Source organism: Triturus cristatus, chromosome 1_1 (assembly GCF_964204655.1).
Source record: "Triturus cristatus chromosome 1_1, aTriCri1.1, whole genome shotgun sequence".
Lineage (NCBI taxonomy): Eukaryota > Metazoa > Chordata > Amphibia > Caudata > Salamandridae > Triturus > Triturus cristatus.
Window position 1 is genome coordinate 555,146,943 of NC_140579.1, and position 25,592 is coordinate 555,172,534.

At 47.5% G+C, this 25,592-nt stretch overlaps 1 protein-coding gene across 1 annotated transcript in view; it reads right to left on the reverse strand.

Annotated features, from left to right (window-relative positions):
• CELSR2 (cadherin EGF LAG seven-pass G-type receptor 2) overlaps positions 1–25,592 on the reverse strand; it is a 691,477-nt gene that overhangs the window by 207,076 nt on the left and 458,809 nt on the right. The window contains exon 8 of the mRNA XM_085643385.1: positions 25,454–25,579. Coding sequence (XP_085499511.1) covers positions 25,454–25,579 — 126 coding nt within the window. The remainder of the gene's footprint in view (positions 1–25,453; positions 25,580–25,592) is intronic.

The window sequence follows — 25,592 nt, forward strand, 5'->3', positions numbered from 1 at the left end:
GAGCCTCGGTTGTCGCGCTTGCAGCTTGTCGTGGTCTTTTCAAGATGGCTGGCTCCACGTGTCTCGGTGCCTCCACGGGTTCCTTCTTTTCAGGGACTGTGGATCGGGCGGTGAGAGGTCTGGAGGTCCAGGTCTTGTCAGTCTCTGGGCTCGGGCTCCGGCGGGAGGCGGCGGCAAAGCAGACGTTGATTCGCTGGATGGTGCTTGCGTTAGCAAGGTGGTCACTCCCTGACCACAGGGGAGATTGGCTTCAGTCCTCTGTGCGGCAGAGCGTCGAAGTTCCCGTCTTCTTCTTGTAGTTAAGTTGATTCCAGGATGTCTAAAGTCTTAGGACACAGCTCCTACCTTTATTCGGATTCTAGGGGCCGGACTACCTGCTAGGTCCCTCCCTAAGGGTGGGACCAGGAAGGGGGGTGGTTACACCCCCAATCCTTTGTCCAGCTCGCCCCAGGTCCAGGGCTGGTGTGCCCCAGGACCGGTTTGAACTGGCATATGCACCGAGGCTCCTTGTGAGCCTCAGGCATGTCTGGTTTCTTTCAAGCCCTACCTGACCAATACACAAAATCCTGTCTGGGGTGGTGCACACACCTCCCCTGGCAGGAAACCCTTTGTCCACACCTCCCAAGCTGGAAGGACTCCCAGCAGCAGGAGGGCAGACTTGTGTCTGTGGTGGCAGCATCCATTTTGTGGAGCTGAGGCTATGTCTGATTTTACCCGGGTTTCAGGTACTGTACATGTCGTGTCCCTCTAGAAGGGTGGAATGCTAACCCCGTCGCCAGAATTGGCGAGGGGTTAGTATTCCAATTCGTATGACACCTTACTCGACATATTTTGATAAAGCCAAACCAAAGATAGCATTTAACCGCGAGGTTCATAATGCACTTAAGAGTATATGGTATGACGATATCTGGAAACAGTAGAAGGAAGTGGTTCCGACCACTGCAGACAGGCTCAGCTCATGCCAGAGCACCATCTCACATGGAACCAAGCACTCTGCCTTCAAGATTGTTAAGGCCTGCCATGGGAGTGACTTATAGGTTAACATGTGTCCCATTTAAGGTTAGGTATAGGTATACTACACCTAAGTAAGAGGTGGTTACACCAACTTACCCCAGCTGAGTGATCAGCCAGTTGTGTCAAATTTGTTAGGCCAGGCCAGGGGTGGCACAATACATGCTTCAGCCCCTGGTAGGCCTTAGATACACCAATGCCCTGGGTACCTAGTGTACACTGGTACAGGGGCTCACAGGGTGATCCACTTCCAATTGGTTGTGCACCTAGGGTGCATAGTGTAAATTTAGTAGAGAGAACAGCAGGCTGGGGGTCTGATTGGCAGGCCCACAGCCTCAATATGTCAAAAACCAGTGAAGCAAAAAGCAAAAATTTGGGGTGACCATAGGATAGCAGACCCTACTCTCCTACACAACCCCCCCCCCCACACGCAGGGACATTAAACTAGCCTTGACCAGTCTCGTCTTCATGTCCTAAGTGGAAGTACCTGGAGAGACCATCTGCATTCCCATGGTCAGTACCTGGCCGGTGCTCCACTGTAAAGTCCATCCCCTGTAGGGAAATGGACCACCTAAGCAGTTTGGGGTTTTCACCCTTCATCTGATTTAGCCACAAGAGGGGCTTATGGTCGGTCTGAATCTTGAAGTGAGTGCCAAACAAGTATGGCCTCAGCTTCTTCAGGGCCCACACCACAGCAAAGGCCTCCCTCTCAATAGCTGACCAATTCTTCTCTCTGGGGGTCAACCTTCTGCTAATAAAAGCAATGGGTTGGTCTTGACCATCTACATTAAGTTGTGACAGCACAGCTCCCACACCCAACTCAGAAGCATCTGTTTGGACAATAAACTCTTTGGAGTAGTCAGGACTTTTCAGGATAGGTGCAGAGCACATGGCCTCCTTCAGGTCATCAAATGCCTTTTGACAGCTTACTGTCCACTGAACCTTTTTGGGCATCTTCTTGGATGTCAGATCATTAAGAGGAGTCACAATGGACCCATAGTTCTTAACAAACTTCCTGTAGTACCCAGTCAAGCCCAAGAAAGCTCGAACTTGAGTCTGGGTGGTTGGAGGAGACCAGTCCTTGATGGATTGTATCTTACTCTCCAGTGGTTGAACTTGGCCTCCACCTACAAGGTGGCCCAAATACACAACTTTACTCTGCCCTATCTGGCACTTAGTGGCCTTGATAGTGAGGCCTGCCCTTTGCAGAGCCTCAAGAGCCTTCTTCAGGTGGATCAGGTGATCCTCCCAGGTGGAGCTAAAGACAGCAATGTCATCAAGATATGCTGCACAAAAGTCATCCAACCCAGTAAGGACTTGATTCACCAACCTTTGGAAGGTGGCAGGTGCATTCTTCAGACCAAGGGGCATCACCACAAATTGGTAGTGCCCACCTGGGGTTGAGAATGCTGTTTTGGCCTTAGACTCCTCAGCTAATCTGATTTGCCAATAGCCAGCTGTCAAGTCAAATGTGCTCAAAAACTTAGCAGAAGCCAGTTTATCTATGAGCTCATCTGCCCTTGGAATAGGATGTGCATCTGTCCTAGTGACAGCATTGAGTCCTCTGTAATCCACACAGAACCTCATCTCTCTCTTGCCATCTTTGGTGTGAGGTTTGGGGACCAGAACCACTAGGCTAGCCCAGGGCCTCTCTGAGGGTTCAATGACACCCAATTCCAGCATTTTGTGTACCTCAGCCTTTATACAGTCCCTGACGTGGTCAGGTTGTCTGTAAAGCTTGTTCTTTACAGGCAGACTGTCACCAGTGTCCACCACATGGGTACACCAGTCAGTTTGGCTAGGTATCAAGGAAAACATGTGTTGAAATGATTGTAGAACTTGTCTACATTCAGTCTGCTGATGATCAGTGAGGTTGCCTCCAAGGGTCACTCCTTCAACTGAACCATCCTCAGGGTTCTGAGACAAAAGGTCTGGGAGAGGGTCACTCTCTTCCTCCTGTCCCTCATCTGTAGCCATGAGCAAGCCCATGTCTGCCCTGTCAACATATGCTTTTAACCTGTTAACATGGAGTACCCTGTGGGGACTCCTGGAAGTTCCTAGGTCCACCAAGTAGGTAACCTCTCCCTTCTTTTCCAGGATTGTATGGGGTCCAGACCATTTGTCTTGGAGTGCTGCTGGGGCCACTGGCTCCAACACCCATACCTTCTGTCCTGGCTGAAACTCAACCAAGACAGCCTTTTGGTCATGCCAAGCTTTCTGTAAGGCCTGGCTTGCCTCAAGGTTTTTGGATGCCTTCTCCATATACTCAGCCATCCTGGAGCGGAGACCAAGTACATAGTCCACTATGTCTTGCTTAGGCTTTTTGAGAGGTAACTCCCATCCTTCCTTCACCAAACACAGTGGGCCTCTTACAGGGTGCCCAAACAACAATTCAAAGGGGCTGTAGCCAACCCCCTTTTGTGGTACCTCTCTGTAAGCAAACAGAAGGCAGGGTAGAAGGATGTCCCATCTTCGCCTGAGCTTTTCAGGTAATCCTTTGATCATACCCTTTAGGGTCTTGTTGAATCTCTCAACAAGCTCATTGCATTGTGGGTGATAAGGGGTGGTGAACTTGTAGTTGACACCACATTCCTTCCACATAGCTGTCAAGTATCCTGACATGAAGTTGGTACCTCTGTCAGAAACCACCTCCTTAGGAAACCCCACTCTGGAGAATACTCCCAGCAGGGCCCTGGCCACAACAGGTGCTGTAGTGGTCCTAATGGGAATTGCCTCTGGATACCTGGTGGCATGATCCACTACCACCAGTATAAATCTGTGCCCAGATGCAGTGGGAGGATCCATGGGACCCACTATATCTATTCCCACTCTTTCAAAGGGGACTCCCACCACAGGTAGTGGTATTAGGGGGGCCTTTGTTGTGCCACCTGATTTGCCACTGGCTTGGCAGGTCACACAGGAGCGACAAAACTCCTTGGTATCTTCATTCACGTGAGGCCAGTGGAAGTGAGGGAGAAGCCTGTCCCAAGTCTTGTTCTGGCCTAAGTGTCCTGCTAAAGGAATATCATGGGCCAAGGTAAGAAGGAAGCCCCTAAATTGCAGAGGTATAACCAACCTCCTGGTTGCACCAGGCTTGGGGTCTCTAGCCTCTGAATAAAGGAGCCCTTCATCCCAATACACTTTATGGGTACCTTGAGCATTCCCAGCAGCCTCAGCAGCAGCCAGCTGTCTGAGGGGTTCAAGAGAGGGACAGGATAACTGAGCCTGCCTCAAGTCAGCCCTTGAAGGTCCCCCTGTCCCCAGAAACTCAACCTGATCAGGTTCAAGCTCTTCAGGGACAGTTCCTTCAGGGTTCTCTAGATCAGCTTCCTGGGAAGGTTGATCATCACTCTGAGGCAGGGGGGAAGGCACAGCCTTGACCCTCCTGTTCTTCTTCTTGGTAGGTGCTTGGTCCATTGTTCCAGGATCCAAGACCTGAGGTTCAGTAAGGCACTTTTTGGCCTGTGACCTGGTCACAGCAAGGACATGTGGTGATATACCTAACATCTCTGCGTGTGTCCTGTACTCCACTTCAGACCATAGAGAACTCTCTAGGTCATTGCCCAACAAACATTCTCCTGGGAGGTCTGCACTAACCACAACCCTTTTGAGGCCAGTTACCCCTCCCCATGAGAAGTTAACAACTGCCACACTATGTGAAGTAGTGGCATTGCTGGCATTGGTCACCTGGTAATTCTCACCTGGTATGTACTGTCCAGGGTCCACAAAGCCTGGTGTCACCATAGTGACACTGGCACATGTGTCCCTGTAGGCTTGAGCCACTTTTTCATTAATTAAAGGAGTCTGTCTGTACTTGCCCAGGTTACTGGGGCTCACAGTCAGGGACACATCTATGTCCCCATCACAGATCAGGACTGCCTGGGTCAGGGTTCTGTCTAAGTCAGAATCTCCTTCAGTTCCCATAGTGATTCCCACTACACCCTTTGTCTAGGGACCAACACTGCTAACAGTAGTACTGGGAGCAGGTGCCTTAGGGGCAACAGTGTTGGGGGCTCCACCCTTTTTACAATCACTAGTCCAGTGAGTTGTATTCTTGCAAGAATTGCACCAGGGTTTCTTTTGACCTTCTTTCTTCTTCCCTTTAGGCTGGGACCCACCCTCTTTAGTACTAGTTTGGGGCCCTGTTGGTCTTTAGATTTCTGATCTCCACCCTTTTGGTCTGTTTTCTTCTGATCACCCCCTTGGCCCTGGTTCTGGTTCTTTTGCTTAACCCTGGTTCTGACCCATTTGTCTGCGTTCTTTCCCAATTCTTGGGGAGAGGTCAGATCAGAGTCAACCAAGTGTTGATGCAGTTGCTGGTTTTGACAGTTATTTAAAATCTGTTCTCTCATCATCAAATTGTACAATCCTGTATAATCAGATACCTTACTTCCCAGCAACCAACCCTCCAAAGCCTTAGTGGCACATTCAATGTATTCAGACCAGTCCTGAGTCTTCTGGGTGTCTCTGAACATTAACCTGTACTGTTCAGTGGTTAAGCCTAACCCATCAACTAGGACACTCTTCAGGACTCTGTAGTTTCTGACATCCTCCTCCCTAACAGTGAGGAGTCTATCTCTGCATCTTCCTTCAAAGGAGAGCCAGAGGATTGCTGCCCACTGGTCTTCAGGAACCTGCTGCACTTTGCAGGCTCTCTCAAGAGCAGTCATCCATTTGTGGATGTCATCCCCACTTTTGTAGGGGGGCACAACCTTAGACAGGTTCCTATTATCAAAGACCCTATCTTTGTCCTTAGGGACAATGCTGCCACCAGTGGGTATAGACCCACTCTCTTTAGGTCGCCTAGCCTTACTCAGTTTCTCTTCCATCAGAGCTACTTCTAGCTCCTGTTTCCTGCTTCTCAGCTGAGCTTCCTGCATTCTGGCCTCATGTTCCCTCCTCTGAGGGGTGGTCATCCTTCTCCTGGAGTGACCTTGAGAGCCTCTAGAGGCATGAGAAGCATTAGATTCACCTGAGTGATTCCTTTGCCTCCCAAGCCCCTGGTTAAGTCCACTAGGGAGATCCAATGGGGTGATCCCATTGTCAGTCCCCAGTAGCCTTAAGTTAGCTGGGCCACGTATAACACTTGGCACTGGGCTATTTCTCCCTTCATCCTCACTACCTTCTGTATCAGTACCCTTCTCACTTTCATCCTCTGTAGTATGAATCTCATCTAAGGGGTGACTATTGGAAAGGGGTACCTCAGTAGCATTTTCAGAAGGGGGCCTCCTGTTCCAGTCCCTAAGGGGCCTAACTGGGAGGCTTTCCTGAGAGCTTTCTGTTCTTCATCAGCCTGTAAAAGCTCTCTGAGTTCAGCAGAAGTAGGATTCTTGGGCTGTTTAAGGCCCCTGATATTTGCCAACTGCCTGAGCTCATTTTGATTTAGGGTAGCAAAGATGGATGGTGCCCTCTGGGGGTCACTCTCAACAGAGATGGGTACATTGGACCCCTCTGCCCCAGCCATTGCTCTTAAGTGTGGGTGGATGTGTTGCAATCTACCTACACTTGGGTTTTCCTACTAAACCTATCTAGTAGTTGTAGTCAGGGTGTGCTACTCCCTTTGCTCTACAACAACTAAGTTCAGTAGAACTTAAGTATATCTATTCTTGTTTTATATGTACCTAAAGGTACCTGTATGATCTTTCAATTGGTAACAAAGAGATTACAGAGGTAAAACACAGCAAGCTCAAATCCAACCGCTGCTCACCAATGTGAGAAGTTGGCCTGGTATATGATGTTCACTAGTTAAAGTGACCACCTTGTACCATGCCAAGCAACCCTTATGGTGTGGTTGTAAGTCAACCTTTTCGGACTAGCTGCCCTAGTGGTAGCGTAGGCTAAGCAGTCTTTGAGGCTAAACTCGTCAAAGCGTGTTAAGCAGGCTGTTTTACCAAATGTAACCCCCCTTTATACCAATGAAAGGACACCACACAGATATATATTGAAAATATATATGTATTTATTTCTCAAAGTATCCCCTAGACTCTTTATGAGCACAGGAGCACAAATCGTTAAACAAGAATACGTTAGAATACACAGAAGTTGCACTTTATATGGATAGGCCCTGGTGGCCACTCGAACCATATACTAAAATAGTGGTATAAGTACCACGGACAGAAAAGGGAAAAGGCCTAGGGCCTCTAGAATCGCTGGGCCTACAAGGAGCTAACTTTAGTTAGTGACCAGGAGATCCACGGGTTGTGTGTGCAGAGCAAATAGTCACACGCGGGCTCCCATAGGTTTTCAATGGGTGCGTAAAAGTTACAAAAAGGATCTTCCGGATGGACTATGAACTCAAGATTGGAAACACAGACACTAGAGATGATACTCTACACTTGGGCACCGGAGTGCCAGCTTTACCTCACCCACAGGAAGCGGGTGCATAGGTCTCGAAGTGCGTCGGGTTTCTTCTATATGTTCAATGGAGCCTGAAGACAAAGATGCTGCAGGCGGTCGGTCCGGAAGGGATGCGGTGGATCCAAGGGTGGATCGGAGTTGTAGAAGACCTGTAAGCAGAGGGGACAGTGTTCACAGTCACTAGCCAGTGACCAGCGTGGCACCAGGTGGGTACCAGGCGATGTCGGGTGCAAACAGGAGGAGAGGTGCAGCTTGTCTCTGCAGCCACATGGTCCCTGAAGGTCGACGACGTCCAGGAGTCGGTTCACGAGCTGTCCCACGCAGGCTCTCGCTGTCGGCGGTGTCAGCGACTTGGTTGAAGCAAACAAGCCTTGGCAAAAGCAATTGTTGTGGAGAACGAAATAAGCTGATGGTTCTGACCAGCAAGGTCAGAAGGACTGCTCCTTTGGAGGGGAGCAAGGGCCAGTCTGGAGCAACCAGACCAGCGGTGTAGTTCTTGAAGTTCGTCGCCAAGATGGCCACTAGCCAACGGGCCAGCAACCGGTTAGGCGCGTCGAGTGGCAAAATGCAGAGGGGCCCCACGCAGATCATGGAGATGCTGGAGGGCTCACCTTTGGTGCAGATGCTGCTCGGGTGTTGGGCTTCTCAGGACCCAAAGCACAACTTGGAGGGAGCCTCGGTTGTCGCGCTTGCAGCTTGTCGTGGTCTTTTCAAGATGGCTGGCTCCACGTGTCTCGGTGCCTCCACGGGTTCCTTCTTTTCAGGGACTGTGGATCGGGCGGTGAGAGGTCTGGAGGTCCAGGTCTTGTCAGTCTCTGGGCTCGGGCTCCGGCGGGAGGCGGCGGCAAAGCAGACGTTGATTCGCTGGATGGTGCTTGCGTTAGCAAGGTGGTCACTCCCTGACCACAGGGGAGATTGGCTTCAGTCCTCTGTGCGGCAGAGCGTCGAAGTTCCCGTCTTCTTCTTGTAGTTAAGTTGATTCCAGGATGTCTAAAGTCTTAGGACACAGCTCCTACCTTTATTCGGATTCTAGGGGCCGGACTACCTGCTAGGTCCCTCCCTAAGGGTGGGACCAGGAAGGGGGGTGGTTACACCCCCAATCCTTTGTCCAGCTCGCCCCAGGTCCAGGGCTGGTGTGCCCCAGGACCGGTTTGAACTGGCATATGCACCGAGGCTCCTTGTGAGCCTCAGGCATGTCTGGTTTCTTTCAAGCCCTACCTGACCAATACACAAAATCCTGTCTGGGGTGGTGCACGCACCTCCCCTGGCAGGAAACCCTTTGTCTACGTCTCCCAAGCTGGAAGGACTCCCAGCAGCAGGAGGGCAGACTTGTGTCTGTGGTGGCAGCATCCATTTTGTGGAGCTGAGGCTATGTCTGATTTTACCCGGGTTTCAGGTACTGTACATGTCGTGTCCCTCTAGAAGGGTGGAATGCTAACCCCGTCGCCAGAATTGGCGAGGAGTTAGTATTCCAATTCGTATGACACCTTACTCGACATGTTTTGATAAAGCCAAACCAAAGATAGCATTTAACCGCGAGGTTCATAATGCACTTAAGAGTATATGGTATGACGATATCTGGAAACAGTAGAAAAGGAAATGGTTCCGACCACTGCAGACAGGCTCAGCTCATGCCAGAGCACCATCTCACATGGAACCAAGCACTCTGCCTTCAGGATTGTTAAGGCCTGCCATAGGAGTGACTTATAGGTTAACATGTGTCCCATTTAAGGTTAGGTATAGGTATACTACACCTAAGTAAGAGGTGGTTACACCAACTTACCCCAGCTGAGTGATCAGCCAGTTGTGTCAAATTTGTTAGGCCAGGGGTGGCACAATACATGCTTCAGCCCCTGGTAGGCCTTAGATACACCAATGCCCTGGGTACCTAGTGTACACTGGTACAGGGGCTCACAGGGTGATCCACTTCCAATTGGTTGTGCACCTAGGGTGCATAGTGTAAATTTAGTAGAGAGAACAGCAGGCTGGGGGTCTGATTGGCAGGCTCACAGCCTCAATATGTCAAAAACCAGTGAAGCAAAAAGCAAAAATTTGGGGTGACCATAGGATAGCAGACCCTACTCTCCTACAGCTTCTCTTTCAACTTTCTCCGAGTGCCTGTCCACAAGCTCTGTCCGCTGGTCCGTGCACTGAGTTGTGTAAACCTCAGTGGATCCGGCCTCTTCCTCCATTTCAGATCCACTGTCAACAGAGCCCCGGCCTTCAACCCAGGGATATGGAATGCAAACTGGCAGGTGCCCCAGCATAACAAAGCCCCAGAAGGCTCAGTAGGCCAGGCCAGCCGAGTGCTGAAGCCGAGCGAGAGGCCTCAATATACCAGGGAGACTGAGGCGTCCACTAGAACAGCTTAAATCATCAGAGAAAAGAGCCATGTTTCTGTTAGTTGGACCTGAGCTGTTTTCAGTGGCATCTTTGCCACAAATCTTACAAACCCGGTTTCAACTGGTAGTCTACAGAACAAGACAGCTCTGTGAGTTGATCTTATAGGCTGCTTAAATTATTACAGCTCAGTTGGAGGACAGCGCTTAAGAGAGGAAGACCTAGATAATCTGAGGGCAACGGATGTGCATACCACGAGTACAATTACCTCTTCAAGATGTCATAGCTGGGATGAGCCTAAAGAGACTTAAGAGGATGGTGCGATGAGAACAGAACTTTTGAGGTGAGCGTTCATCTCCAAAGGCTATTTTTCACAGATCGAAATTAGATTGTGTTTCCAAAAGTGCCTTAATTTGGACATTTTCCGATAGCAAAAATGACTACCAGAGAGAGGGACGCAACACATTGTGGCTGTGGACAAATATATGAATTGGTGAAGGGTGCACTGGTCTTACAACAGTAATTACTGCCCCCAAGCGGGTCAAAATGGTGATTTAAAGTTTTCTTCTCACATCACGAACTACTTTTGTAAGGGAAAGGACAGCAGTAGCAAGCCAGTGACGTGCTTATCTGAAAATACCCTTAACCCTGGAATTAAGTCCGGATTGGGGGGTAGAGATGGAGGGTGACAAGTGTTCATTTCATAGCAGGAATAATGCCACTGAGCAGTATGTACGGGTAACTTCTCACACCATGCTTCTTTCCCCCAAATCAACACCACTCTGATCAATGCACAGGAACATATAGACTCTTATCACTTTATGATTTATGCAAGTTTTAAGATACATCTTTATTGATTTCACATTATAATTAAAAACAAAGCCCCTTGCTGTATAAATACTGTTTAACAACCCCCAAACCTGTAGCACAGAATTATCTGTCAGGACGTGTGTATGTTTATATACTTATTCTTAGTTTCTCGCGATCGTGAGTGCATACATTGGAACAATATTTTTAAGGAATACACGTTTTTAAACAGACTATTTTAAGCGTGCTTTGATTATCAATTTGTGCGTCTAGCTGCATTCAGGTAGTTTATTGACCCTGCCATGTTCCCTTCCCGCACCTAACTTTACTTTTGATTTTACCCTCATTTTGGGACTGTTGCAATCCCGTGGCTTTCCATTAGTGTTCATAGATGCCTCTTTAAACTTTATTGAATGTACGGGTATAAAATTACATTTTATGTGTTTTTACCATTTTTATGCGTTCTTTTGCTATGTTGACAAGCTGGATTCGGTATGAACTTTAAATCATCAATAAAGCTATGTAAATAACAAATAATAAAAAATCTGCCAGAGTGAAGGGAGGTGTTGAAATCGGTGGCACATTGGTGAAACAATACCCCTTCCTTGGCGACGGGAGGCAGGTGGTAGGCTCAGGCAGTGCTCGTTCCTACCTGTGAGGCGAGAGCGTGGGCTGTGGGAACCGAGGTTTAACATTAGAGGAATGTTCTTATAGAACCAGTGACTGGCACTGGGAGGAGGAACACACTGGGACTTTGTTCACATATTTCCATTAAGTGCATGCTTTCAGGAGCGCGAGTCCCTGCCCCGCACGGGATGCCAAGCCGCAGCTTGTGTTACCTCACGCTGCCCCGACCTGCTCTACGGTCGATAAGGCTGCCTACAAGCCGCCTTATTTACACTACACCAGGAAACAGATTTGGGCATGCCGAAACCTCCGTTGGGCCGTCGGCCCACATTCCGCAACAATCTCCGCAGTGAAGGGATTACCTGCCCCCGTCTGTTTACCTGGGGCTCTCAATTAACACAGATGGCTGCCAAGATACCGACGACATGTCAAAAGCTGAAAGTGCGTGGCGCGTCTACGTGCCCCCCCCCCCCCCTCCTCCTTGAGACAGTGAGGGGGAGAGACGAGAGCGGGAGGTCAGAGAGAGGTGGGCCCAGACACCCTGCACACCGCGCAAGGGGAATGAGTACACAGGGTGATAACCGTACCGCCCCGACAATTGCAGGCTGAGTGCAGCTAGAATGTGCAGCGTGATGGAGGCGTGGTGTCTTATCAGCACGAGCTCTCCAAGTGCTCGGGGCAGCAATCTACAACATGGAAGATGAAAGCCACAACTCAACTCTTCCAATGCACCTCAGCCGCGCCCCCTCGCGCCCTCCCAGATTCAAACCCAGCGACCATCCATTCACTGCTCGTCTAAGACCCTTTCTGACCTTTAGCCTCCATGGGACCTGACGCCGAACGCTAGGCGTTCCCCATGACTCTAAAATTGCAGTGTGCAGCGCAAAACACTGTATGGAGACGGTGCAAAACGTGCAAGGGGGCGTCTGTCCGACCGCCCGGCTCCTCTGACCTTTGAAACGCCCCTAAAGCCTTACATGGATGGAAGGCTGCGGGTAAAAGGCTCGTGAACCTCCCAACTCGGTGACCAGACAGTTCATCACACTGGAGGAGTTTAAATTCCAGGTCACAGAAAGTTAGGGACCCGGACTTTCTTGTAGTGAACGAGGGGGAGGGGGGTTCTGATACATGTGTATATATTCACGAACCCTCTTCACACAACAATGCCACTACGAGAGACTGAAAGCCTGGCAAAGCAATAACTACACCTCCATCTGCACCGCCGTGTGGTACCCAATAGTTCACCTCAGGTTACACCACCAACTGAGGCTACATCCATCTCGCTGATGCAGGCGACCTGTCTGATGCTACAACGCCCCAATCTCAGGTCTCCATGCGACCCAATCTAATAAGGGATACAATGTCTCGCACTCGGGCTGCACACAACACCATAGTGCACAGCAGACTCCACATGAGGCTACAGTACCCACCTCTGTATGCTCTAAAGAGCAGTGAAACAACCATTAGGAAGTAAAAATAATTCATGAAGTGATTTTCTAACTTGATGTTTCACCTGCTCTCTCTGAATAATCAGACTGCCATGGCCACCCCTCTTGGCCTTCTCGCCTTTCACCCGTAGCACAATCAGAATCTGGCTAAACATTGGTGTTCTAGGCGCTATTTACAATATCCTGGCACCGCACCCGTGCTCTTATTGAACGGACAGGTAGCGGTCCTCTTTGTCTCCAAACTCTAGCCAAGGAAGTTAGGACGATCTAGTAGTTATGTCCTCCACTGTTACAGATTCTGCACATATGTTTGTGGGTAAGTGATGCTGCAGGGTCCAAAAATGTGTCAGTTGTGGGGTGAGGTGGTGAAGCAAAAGGGAAGCAGTTTCAGGGTTTAAAGACCCCTCTTGCTGGAGTGATGGTGGTACTGCAACTTGTGTGTTGTATACAAGTTAGTTAACCTCTTTTCGTAGGATAGTACTGTTCTGTTATTAAATAGTGGTTGATTTTGGGAGCTTTTAATCTCACTAATTGTCATGAGGGCTGTGCATGACAAGTTTTGTCCTCAGTGCGGGCCAGGGAAGGGGGCAGTCGATTTTGGATACAAGACATTGGGAGCATGACCCTGATAGCTCTGTTGCCAACTCCTAAAGTCAATGTGACAAGTGTGGCTGGGTCTGTGCTGGAACCCTCTTCTAAGTAGCATATGTTTGATGGCCTGTGGGCACTTGAGCAGAATGCAAGTGGATGAATGTGATAGGAGTTGCGCCTTTCAAACAGAGATGTGTTTCCAAGGTAAGGCAATGCTGACCTTATATGCAATGCATAAGTGTGTATTCTGATCCACTGTGTCTCCCCAGATGATGGTTTTGGTTTACATTTAATGTGAATTTCGTGATTAATACCTCTGGTCATAATAACCTCTGATTAATCCGCAGCAGTATTTGGCTCAGTGGACTATAAGAGTTCACAGGATCATTCATGTCAGAATTCCCACGGAAGAAGAGGCCACAAGAATACCTCACATTCTAGAAATACTGACACTGGCAGAAAAGACGTCACATGAAACTGGAAAGTCCCTGATACTCAAGCAACCAAACCTTAGACCAGCTCAGGCAAGCAATGATTGCCCTAAAACCAAACCCATAGACTGAGATTTCTTAGAGGGGCATTGTCTTGAGTTTTCGTCCACTTCACTCTGTGTGTGATGTACTGCTTAGTTCAGGCGGTGGATTGCTATAACCACAGCATTAAACTTCAGGGTTTTCTAGTTAAATGTGATCGTCCTTTTTACAATGCCCAGGTATAGTGCAATTAGTATGCAAAATGTGGGCTAGAGACAGGTAGGTAGAACAAGTAGAAGTCGAATGTTCTTGTGGGGTAGAATGTAGAACATGGAATGTGGGGACCATGGTTCTAGGGAAGGCATTTAGGAGGGACAGTTGGAGAGTTGTTTGTTATGTAATGCCACAGGCTGGTGCCACTCTTTGTAAGGATCTTATCCTCAAATAAATAAGTCTTCCTGTATCCTAACCTGCGTTGAAGGCTTCTTATTTTTCCAACAATGGCGATGAGGATGGGGTGGAGAGGTGCTGGCAGACGGAGCATTGATGCAGAAGAGTGGGGGGTGCGATCCATAGAAACAGTAAGCTGATGTACACCCTGGACTGGAATTTTAAGGGAGTAGTTCCATGTTAAATTATCCTGAAGTGTGTACGTCTGTTCTCAAGCATGGAAGTCTGGAGGAACCAACCTGTGGTGGTGTGATCCGGAGGATGATAGCTGAATTGACCGGTGGTGCATGAAATGTAAATGCATTGTGGTTACCGGTCTAGTGCTCAGGAGAAGCAGCGGCCATACTGGATGTGCTGCGAGTCGGCATTCCTGCGTGTGGAGTGACGCAACTGCAGATTATTGATGTGCACATCAGCGGCCATTTGTCCTCTTCCGCTGTACGGCCAAATAGCATTGGAAGTTGCTAAGCCTGCTGCTGAGTGACACATACCTCGTTGAGTGACATGCAAGTCAGCGGCCATTTTCCCTCCTACGCTTTGTTAAGTTGCTGGGCCTGCTGCTGAGTGACGCGCATGTTAGCCAACATTTTTCCTCCTTGTGCAATTGCAACAGTTGTAGTGATCATTGTGTGTCACTGTTGCAACTTCCATTTAGAGGGGAGTGAATTGTGGTGGGTGGGGTAGTATTTATCATGTCAGTTTCATGGCAGATCATGGGATGCTAAGCTACATACAGATCTTGGCATGTTCTCTGGTGATACCCTCCTTATCGGGGTGCTGATTGGTTTGTTTCCTTATACTTAAGTATGCTATGCTCTTATAGTGTAGTAGGTTGGGGTGAGATGAAGGTATAAACAAAGCATAATTTGTTATTAAGGCAATTAAAACTATATAAAATAATTATTCACTTAATACATGGGTTGGTGAAAATGCCATGCATTTGTTTAAATTACATGATCTAATGACCTGTCAGTAAGTATGAAAAGTGAAACTAACTAAAACATTATTTATGAATGTTTTTGTAATCTCCAACGCATTTGATATTCTCCTTAACTGCAGTTTTCGCTTTTGTATTTGCTATTTTGTATGGTTGGATGATAATGAATGGTGTCTCATGTTCTTGTGTGATTTGGAGTGGTGCACTCCGAGGATTGGCATGATGTGGTCTGTGAAGTTAAGCGTGAAGGTGAGTAGAATGTAATGGTGTTGTAACGTTGCATTATGAGGTCAGGTCGTCTGATGTGGTGGATGAAATGTGGTATGGGGTGATGTGGTAATGGTTGGCATGATGTGTTGTGTGATGTGATATTTATGTAGGTGTTTACACAACGTCTGTCATGCCTTCTTGTGGCAGTTTATAAATGTTAGGAGATACTGCCGGCATCTAGCAATTATGTTAAATTAATATTTAGACCGCAAAAGCGAATAGAATGAGCATGTAACCTTAAGAGAATGTGTAATGGAAGGTGTTTCTTTTTCAATATCAGCAAAATACAGGGACAAACAAGACGATGAGGACGAGTCCCCTAACTGCAACTGCATTGACTTGGAGTTTTGTCAGTGCACAAATGGAGTTTAGGAATTCGATGTTGGTGTGTCGTTTGGAGTGATACTGTGTGGTACAGTGGGGTTTTGCAGCATGGTGTGATGTATGATATGCCGTAATTAAGTGCAGCATCTTTTGGTGTGGTATATAGTAGATGTTTAGTAGGTGTTTTGTTAAGTGTGACGTGCAGAAGCATGTAGATATATTGGTCAGAATATTTTTGGGAATTTTAACATGTAGTGTGTGGCAGCAGTTCTTTTAAGGTGTATAATGATATTATACTGTGTAAAGCAGTGTCACATAGTGTAGTGCGATGAGGTCTTGTAGAGTTGTGGCCTGCCTTGACATATTGGAACGGCGTGGTCCTTATGTGTAATATTGTGTCAGAGTATTGTCTGGTAATGTGATAGTATGCTTTGTATGTTCTGTGTGTAGTGTGAAGAGGTGTGGTTGAATGACGGCATGGTATTATATTGAGTATATAGTGTGTGGTGGGATGGTGTGCTTTGTTGTGTTATGGTTAGGTCATTTAATGTACCAAAAGTGTAGTGTAAAAGGTTTTTGACTGTCTGTTGAGTATGTGATGTGATGATGGTGCTATGTGGTTTGCTATGTTCTGGTGTTAGACGGTAGAATGTGGGGCAGGTCGAAGTGAACCGATCAGGACTGGGTTTGTGTGCTGTGGGTTTGTGAGGTGTGGATTGTACGTTGTGGAGTACTGTGGTTTAGTTTTGTTTGTTCGTATTGCATTGTATTGTAATTGTATTAATATAGCGCTTACTACCCCTGATGAGGCGTCAAAGCACTTTTTCAGCGAGTAGCAGGCTACTCCGGAACCCATAAAGGAATAGTGTTGAATTAGTATAGTGAAATATCAAAGTAATTTGAGTGGTGAATAGATTAGTCAGTTATTTGGATTCAAAAGGATAGCAAAGGAATAGAAGAGGGAAAAAAGATTTGCATTTATATAGCGCTTCTTACCCTAATGGTGTGTTGATGCACTTTCTTGGCGAGTAGCACACTACTCCGGAACGCTTAAGGATTAGTGGTGAATTAGTATAGTTAAATATGAAGTTTGAGAAGTGGGCATGTTAGTCTGTTATTTTGATTGAAAAGGATAGTGGAGGGATAGAAGAGTGAAAGATTTAGACTTTTTGTTTGGGAGGTCATAGCAGTAGTGGGAGGCTTGGGATGAGTAAAAAGAGATGTGGAGGGGAAGAGTCAGAGGAAAGAGTTTAGAAAGGCTTGTTTTGGGGATCAGTATAGTAAAAGAGGTGTCAGATGGTGTAAGGAGGGGTAGAGTAGGGGAGAATCTAGAAAGGACTATTTTGGGGATCATAGTAGTGGTATGGGGTTTGAGATGAATGAGAGAGTGGATGTAGAGGATATATTGATAGAGGTATAGGGTAAGAAATAGGGTAGTGCATTGCAAAGAGTAGTAGAAAGAGGTTTGAGTTGAATCAGAGGGTTGAGGTAGATATATATATTGAGAGAGGTATAGGGTGAGAAATAGGGTAGTGCATTGGATATGCTGAATTGGAAGAAAGTAATAAATATATAGATCCATAATTTATTTATTTATTTATTTAGCGATTTGTAGAGCGCCTGGTGACCCGAAGGCATCCCCGCGCTTTAACATTGTAGAGACCAGAGGGGACAGGCGACCTTATTTTGGGAACAACAACGTTTTTAATTTTTTCCGGAACAGGAGATGGCTGGGTTCCGTCCTCAGAGGGCGAGGAAGTGTATTCCATCCGGAGGAGACTTTTACAGAAAAGCGACGGCCGCCGGTGCGTGCCTTCCTGTATCTAGGGACGTTGGCCAGCCGCTCATTGTCCGAGCGTAGGGATCTGGGGGCTTTGTAAGGGGTGACCAGGTCTCTCAGGATAGCAGGGCCAAGACCATTGAGAAGTTTGTGTGCGGTGCACAGGGCCTTAAATTCTACCCTTTGTCGAATAGGGAGCCAGTGGAGGGCCTTGATCGCTGGTCTGGCTGAGGCTCTGGAAGGGAGATTCAAAAGGAGCCGGGCAGCTGCATTTTGCGTGCGCTGAAGTTTTGCCATGGTGGCTTCCGGAGCTCCTAGGTAGACCATGTTACTGTAGTCTAGCCGCGCCAGGATCAGACCTTGGACCAGGAGTTTCCTAGATAGGGGCGGAAGTAGTGGAAGGATCTTGCGGATGGAGCGCATGAGCCCGAAACAGATGCCTGCTGTTTTGACTGCTTGAGTTTTCAGCGACAGCGCGGGTTCCAGCCAGACTCCTAAGGTCTTGATTTCTTGTTTCGGGGTGGGAACTTCCCCAAAAACATCTGGCCAGACCGATGAGGGGATGGATGTCCATTGCTTGCCCAGAAGCATGACTTCTGTCTTTGAGCCGTTTAGCTTGAGCGATGACTCGCACATCCAGTGGTGAATTTCCTGGAGGCAATTCAGTAGGTTGTCTGGGTGTTTGTCAAGGTGTGAGAGAGAGACGACCAATTGCGTGTCGTCCGCATAACTTACTATCTTGATCCCGAAGGGGGCGACGACATCCTCAAGGGGGGCCATGTAAGCATTAAACAAAGTGGGGCTTAATGAGGACCCCTGGGGGACTCCGCGCAGGAGGGGGAGGGAGGCAGAGTGTGAATTGCCATCCCATACCTGGAACGAGCGCCCTGAAAGGAAGGATTCTATCCAAGTAATCGCGGAGCCTGCGAGCCCTGCCACGGCCAGCCGATGGAGAAGGACACGGTGGTTTACCGTGTCAAAGGCTGCGCTGAGGTCCAGGAGGATCACTGCCACTGACCCTCCTGAATCCAGAATGCACCTTGCCTCTTCGATGACAGCGAGAACGGCGGTATCTGTGCCGTGGCCCGGGCGGAACCCAGTTTGGGACTGCCGCAGAAGGTTGTTCGATTCTAGAAACTGAGACAGTTGCCCATTGACCAGTTTCTCTGCCATTTTGCTTATGCATGGAAGGAGTGAGATTGGTCGGTAGTTTGCCATGTCGGCGGGGTCCAGATGAGGTTTTTTTAAAAGTGCCTTAACTACTGCGCTCTTCCAACTAGGGGGGACCGAGCCTTGAGAGAGCGAGATGTTTATTAGTTCCGTGATCGTGGGCACGATGGCAGGGGCTACTGTTTTCAGGAATCTAATGGGGGCGGGATCCAGTGGGGAGCCGCTTTTCATTTTGGCCATGGTTGAGCCGACTTCGTCCAAAGTTACTGCCCTGAAAGCGGTCAGCTGAGGATGCCTGTTGTTTCCTGTAAGGTTGGTAGATGCATCATGGTCCATGGGGTTCAGCAGGCAGGGAGGGGGGAGGGAGGCTAGGATCTGGGCGATTTTGGAATTGAAGTAGGTTGCCAGTTCGTCACTTCTATCCGCTGGGAGTGTGTTGGAGGAGGGGGGGGGGGGTATTTTCAAGAGCTCTTTGGCGATGAGAAAAGATTCTCTTGCCGAGTTGGTGGAATTTTTTATTCTGGTGTCGTAGTGCGAGGTTTTAGTGATTTTCAGAGTTGACTTGTAAAGTCTCACTGACCTCTGATAGGCTTCCTTGCTGGCGTGCAGCCAGTCTTTCCTCCATAGTCGCTCTGCTTTTTTGCAGTTCTTGCGGAGAGACCGTAGTTCCGGGGTGTACCAGGGGGCTGAACCTAGTTTCCCGTTTTTGTCCTCACGGGATTTTATGGGGAGGATGGAGTCCAGTGATGTGGAAATCCACTCCCTGAATTTACTATCTGCGGTGACCGGATCTTCGGAAGGGGTGGGGGTAGTAGAGTTCAGGGTTGTGGACCATGCCTCCGCGGAGAGTCTGGACCAAGCCCTGTCCCTGGTATAGGTCCTGGGTTTGTGGGGTTTCTTAAAGGCTCCTGGTAATTGAAGAGGGACCATGAAGTGGTCCGTCCACGGGAGGGGGAGGGACTCTTTGGCTTTGAGGGTGGGGATGTTAGTAAATACCGGGTCGAGCAAGTGGCCTTTGATGTGTGTGGCTCCAGAGTTGGTGAGGTGGAGACCATAGGCAGCCAATTCTGAAATCAATTCGACTGCCCCTGTGTCTAGGGGGTCATCGAAGTGTATATTGAGGTCTCCTAGTATCGAGAAGTTAGATGTGGAGTGGGCCTGAGACGCTATGGACTCTAGGAGAGCGTTGGTAAAAGGGCCCGCATGGCCAGGGGAACGATAGACTAGGAGGCCTGACAATGAGCTAGTCGGCGCTAGCTGGATTGTGAAGTACAGGCTTTCGGAGTCCAGGATATGAGCGTCATTGGTTCTACAGGAGAAGTAGTTTCGGTGGATGATGGCCAGTCCTCCTCCTCTGCCTGATGGACGAGGTTGGGACTGGATGAGGAATCCCGGAGGGAGGGCTAGCACAACATCTGAATCCGAATGGTCCGTGAGCCATGTTTCAGAGAGGAATAGAATTCTAGCTCGTGGTCTTCCATTAGGTGGTTGATGAGCAGCGCATGCATAGGGAGTGAGCGACAATTCAGAGTAGCCAGTTTCAGCGTCGGAGGACTGCCGGGAGACCTAGGGAGTTGCAGCTGAGCTGGGCGGCAGAGTGAACAGTTAAAAAATGGTCCTTCTAGCCCGTGAACATAATTGCATGAACTGTCATTGGAGGGTCTGAGACTGAGGAGGTCCCGACGCGAATAGCTTACCCTACTGGATGCTGGGTCCGGCATGGGTTCTGACCCTGAGCCTGGCCGAGCGCGGACGGGCGCAGACGGGCTTGCCTTAGGCGCGCCTTCGGCGCGCAAACGGCGCTCCCGCTGCGCTCGTCCGCTGCGCTGGTATGGCCGACCCATTTGAGGCGGGGAGGGGGAGGGCGTGGCCTCGTTGTGGGCGTGTCTACGCCTTCGAGCCGCGATGGCGGTTAGAGGGGTTACCCTGTCTCAGCGATAAGATCCGCTGTATCAGGGTTTGTCAGGAGGGCTGCTCGGCGCGTTTAGCAAGCGCTTCAAGTGAAGGTGAGTTTGTTTTTAAAAGCAGTGACAAATGCAGGTAAATTTTTTAAAAACAGAGCAACATACAGTCCTCCGGCTTCCGCCTCAGAGGTCAACAATAAATAATAATGAGGAGCGCTTTCAATCAGCGTTTAAGTAGTGCTCGGAGTGGGCGTGGCCTCGTTGTGGGCGTGTCTACGCCTTCGAGCCGCGATGGCGGTTAGAGGGGTTTCCCTGTCTCAGCGATAAGATCCGCTGTATCAGGGTTTGTCAGGAGGGCTGCTCGGCGCGTTTAGCAAGCGCTTCAAGTGAAGGTGAGTTCGTTTTTAAAAGCAGTGACAAATGCAGGTACATTTTTTAAAAACAGAGCAAAATACAGTCCTCCGGCTTCCGCCTCAGAGGTCAACAATAAATAAAGTACATAAGTACATGTAAAGTTTATAGATCCATAAAGCAAGTAAGTAGATGTAGATCAAAGATCTTGAGAGGTATAGGGTGAGAAATAGGGTAGTGCATTGAATATGCTTTTTTTTGGGAGGAAAGTAATAAATACATAGATCCAAGTACATGGAAGGTATATAGATGCATAAAGTAAGTAAGTATAAGTAGATTAAAGATGCATTAAATAAACTCTGGTTTACAAGTGTTGTACTTAAAAAATATTTATTTATTCATTTTTGCTTACATGATTATACAAAGCAATACCCATAATATAGGTACCTATCTAAAGTACAAATAAATGCTTGTATACAGAGGGATATGCTGTATATTTCTGTTTGCGTATGGTGTGTATGTGGGGAAGAGCCAATTGTTGAGTAGTTTTCTGAAGATAAGGTGGGTGTCGGTAGATCTTATGTTGGGGGTAAAGAATTCCATATTTTGGCTGCTTGAACAGAGAAGGATGTGCTACCCATGGTTTATTTCTTGCATCTTGGGATTTTGAGGCGAGGTGCCATTCTTGAGCGGAGGTTCCTATGATGAATGTGTTTGGTGATTTTATTCCTGATGAAGAGTGGTCCCATTCCATGTATGGCTTTGTGGGTGATACAAAGCAGCTTGAACGTGGATCTTCTGGCAACTGATAACCAATGCAGGGCTTTCAAGGAAGGGGAGAAGTGGTCTGGCGGTTTGTTATGCAAGAGTAGTCTGCCAGCCAAGTTCTGAATGCGTTGAAGTCTGTTCATAGTCGTTAAAGGTGATCCGTGGTAGAGGCTATTGGTGTAATCGAGTTTGGACAGAACAAGGGAGATGGTAGCTTGGACCCTGTGTGGAAATCCCAAATGGGGTAAGATTAGTCGCAGAGTTTTTATAGTAACAAAGCTTGATTTTGCTAGTTTGTCCACTTGGGCATTCATTGACAGCTTAGAGTCCAAAGTCATTCCAAGGTTTCTTACTTCCTTCGATACTTTAGGCAGTGATCCCAGTTCATCAGGCCAGGCGGCAAGTGGGTCATAATGTTTCCAATCGCCACACATGAGTATTTCCATTTTGGAAGCATTCAATTTGCGATGGCTCCACATCATCCATTGATCCACGCATCTGAGACAACTGAAAATTGGCGAGTTTGAGGTCTTTGGGGCATTCCAGTTGAAGGAGTATTTGCGTGTCATCTGCATAGTTATAGCACGTGAGGTGAAATTGATTGATCAGTACCGGTAATGACTTCATATAGATGTTGAAAAGCATGGGCGAGATGATAAGAGCCTTGAGGGACCCCTATTTTTGTGGAGTATGGTTTGGAGAAGAAAGGTGGGGTATGGATGACATTAGTTCTGTTTTGAAGGTAGGACGTGATCCAGTCTAAAGCAGTCCCCTCTATGTCGGCTTCGTAGAGTCTTTGTACCAGAGTGTTACGGGTGAGTAGTCGCGCTTAACAAACACCTGATTGATTGATTGATGGTCAACCGTGTCAAAGGCAGCCGAGAGGTCCAAGAGGAGTAGCGCAGCGACCCCGTTGCGGTCAACTGTTTTCTTCAGGTCTTCCCAGATGGCAAGGAGGACAGATTCTGTGCCTCATACCGGATGGAATCTCGTTTGGAAGTCTGCAAGTATGACATTGTCTTCAATTAATTGTGACATCTGGGCAAACGCTGCTCTTTCTATCAGTTTGCCCAGGAAAGGTCCATTTGTAATGGGTCTGTAGTTGTCAGGGTTCAACGGGTCCAAGTTTGTTTTCTTCAGTAAAGGACATATGTACGACTTTTTGCATTCTTCTGGAAATATTCTGGTAGTTAAGGAATCGTTGATGATTCTTCTTACTGGATTGGCAGCAGAGGTTGTTAGAAGAATTGTCTTGAAAGTTTGCGGTGGACATGGGTCAGAAGGGCTGCCGGCAGGCCTGCTTGCTTTGGTGTGTTGGTGTTTGGTGAGGCATGGTGAGATGTAGAATGGTGTGGTGTGATTTTGAATTGTGTTTGGTTGGTTATATTTATGGCGTGTTTTGACAGTGGTGTGTAAATTGTGATGTAGTGTGGAAGCAATGGTTTATATTGTAATATAACATGGTGCTATGTGTTGTGATGGGTGCAATGTTGTGCCACAGTATACCTGATGTGGACATGGGTGTATTTTTCTATGATGTGGTTTGTATGAATAGTGTTGTGGTGGAGTGCAGAAAGACGACAGTATGTTTGTATATGGAGTGGTCAGTGGTGTAGTGGGTATCCTGTACTGTAGGTGACCATGTGAGTATGCTGAACTTACTTTCTGGATAGGGTGCCAAAGACTGCTGCCATCTCAGTATTTAGTTTTGCTGGTGTTCAGCTTGAGCAGGCTGGGCGGATTATTTTCTTACAGCATGTGCGTTGTTGACTATATCAGCATTCCAATAAGCAGTTGTGTGGTGTTGCAGCTTGGAACTCATGGAATTTTTTTGCTTTGCTTACTTTTTATAACCATGTGTAGTATCGAGATGACATCCTTGGTGGAGGTAATTTAAAAGGATAGGCTCAGGCCATCAAAGACCCTACTGCTGTGGCCAGACATGTCCAAAGCTAGGGACTTACATCTATTGTCCCTTTCAGGCCTGCATGTCCTGGCACATAAATAAACATCCAATCTGAACTGAACATATGTCTTGGGCAGGTGACTACTTCATGCTTGTGAAGCCTTTTGCCTGCAATAAGCAAACCCGTTTACGAAACAAGCCTTGATTGAGCACGTTTGCTTTTGTCTTGGAAAAAATAAGTCTTCAATGCAGCTGAGGATTTATTTAAGAATAAGATCCTCACAAGGAGCGGCACGAAGCCTGTGGCAGTACATAGCAGGCAACTCTCCAACTGTCCCTCCTAACCGCCTTCCCTATAACTATGGTCTCCACAGTCTATGTTCTACATTCCCCCCCTACAAGAACTTTCTACTTCTACTTGTTCTACGTACCTATCTCTGTCCCACACACCCCCCCTTAAACAATATAAAACGTAATATACAACAATATAACTAAATTCAAATTAACAAAAAGAACACACAAGCATAATGAGATATAATTACACAATAATAAAATGATAGAAGAAGTTATTATCCTAACTGGTAATCATCAAATCGTGGTTTCCTCACTCTTGCATCCCACTACATACTCTCATTCATCCCAAACTCATTATCTCGTACACAATTGGATTAACTTTCTTAACCATATTTTTAAGCACTCTGGTAAAATGGCCCTTTTTCTTGCAGGTGCTACATACTTTGTTTAATGCCAGACATTTTAGAATTAGCCAAATGACTATTATAACTGTATCTGAAACACAACAACCCTTTACCAGGTGTATGTCCCCCTTCATTTGTCTTCACCTCTCCAGCTCTACCTTTCTCTTTTGTGTCCTTTTCTCCACAAATAGCACTTACACGAGGCACACTGCTACTTTTACTTCTTACCGTTTGTATACATTTCTCTGATACCTCAATGCTTCAGGCTTCATCAATTGCCACCTTCAATGTTATCTCCCCACACAACCATAATTTCTCTCGATTTAATCTTCAGGAGAATTTTGTCCCTCAACACTCGGTCACACGAAATATGTTCAAAATCAAAAGTTACTGCTAAACTCCTGAAAGCAGCGAAAAACTGACCAATAGCTTCATATTTTTTCAGTACCCTTGAATAAAATTTGAAATGCTCTATGGCCAAATCTTTCCTGCATTTGTTTAATTGCATGCTGGTAAAAATCAATATTGCCTGCATTCTCCACAGGAGGCAATGTTTGAACCCTCCCAACCCAACAGCCCCTAATCTGTGTTTCAATAATGACAAATGTCTCATCAGAATATTCATCGTCTTCCAGTACTTCCACATATGCTTCAAACATCAACCATAAATCCCACAGAATTGGTGGTTCCCCATGCTCGGTTAAAAAAACACCCCGGGGTTTTGAATACTTACCATTGTGAGAACAACGCATTAATAAAATCAAAATAGTCAGTCTAAATATTACAATGATTCTATTGCCCACAGTACAATACAATTCCCTTGAGAATTACACTTTAGGCTCACAGGCATACATAAATATAACATGCACAAAAAAATCACAAATGCAGTTTCAAAGCACAATATGAATGCGAATACAGTGGCAAACCAACTAAACCACCACACTATACTTGTGCTAAATATGTTGTTTTGTGCTAAAATAGCAAAAGTCACGCAATTGGCAGGTGGAAGTCACGCAATTGGCAGGTGGAAGTCACGCAATTGGCAAGTAGTAAGCCGATCACCGGAAATAAAAAGGTTTGTCTTTTTTCCATGCACCCCTTGAACACAAGTAGCACAAGTTATTTCAACCCTTCCACTGCAGTATTTAGAATCCCCGCACCACACGCTTTGATTGGATGACAACAACACTATACATTAGCATCACGGTCCAACCAGTGCCCGCCTCCTTGCCATCTCTTACCTTGTTCGCAGTGCTGACCTCCAAACCCTAGGGGGCACTCACAGCTGAAGCTGCCCCAGCGGTTCACACAGGTGCCACCGTTTAGGCAGGTGTTGCTGTCGCAGAAGTTCTTCTTGGCGGCGCACCCTAGGTGGAATCA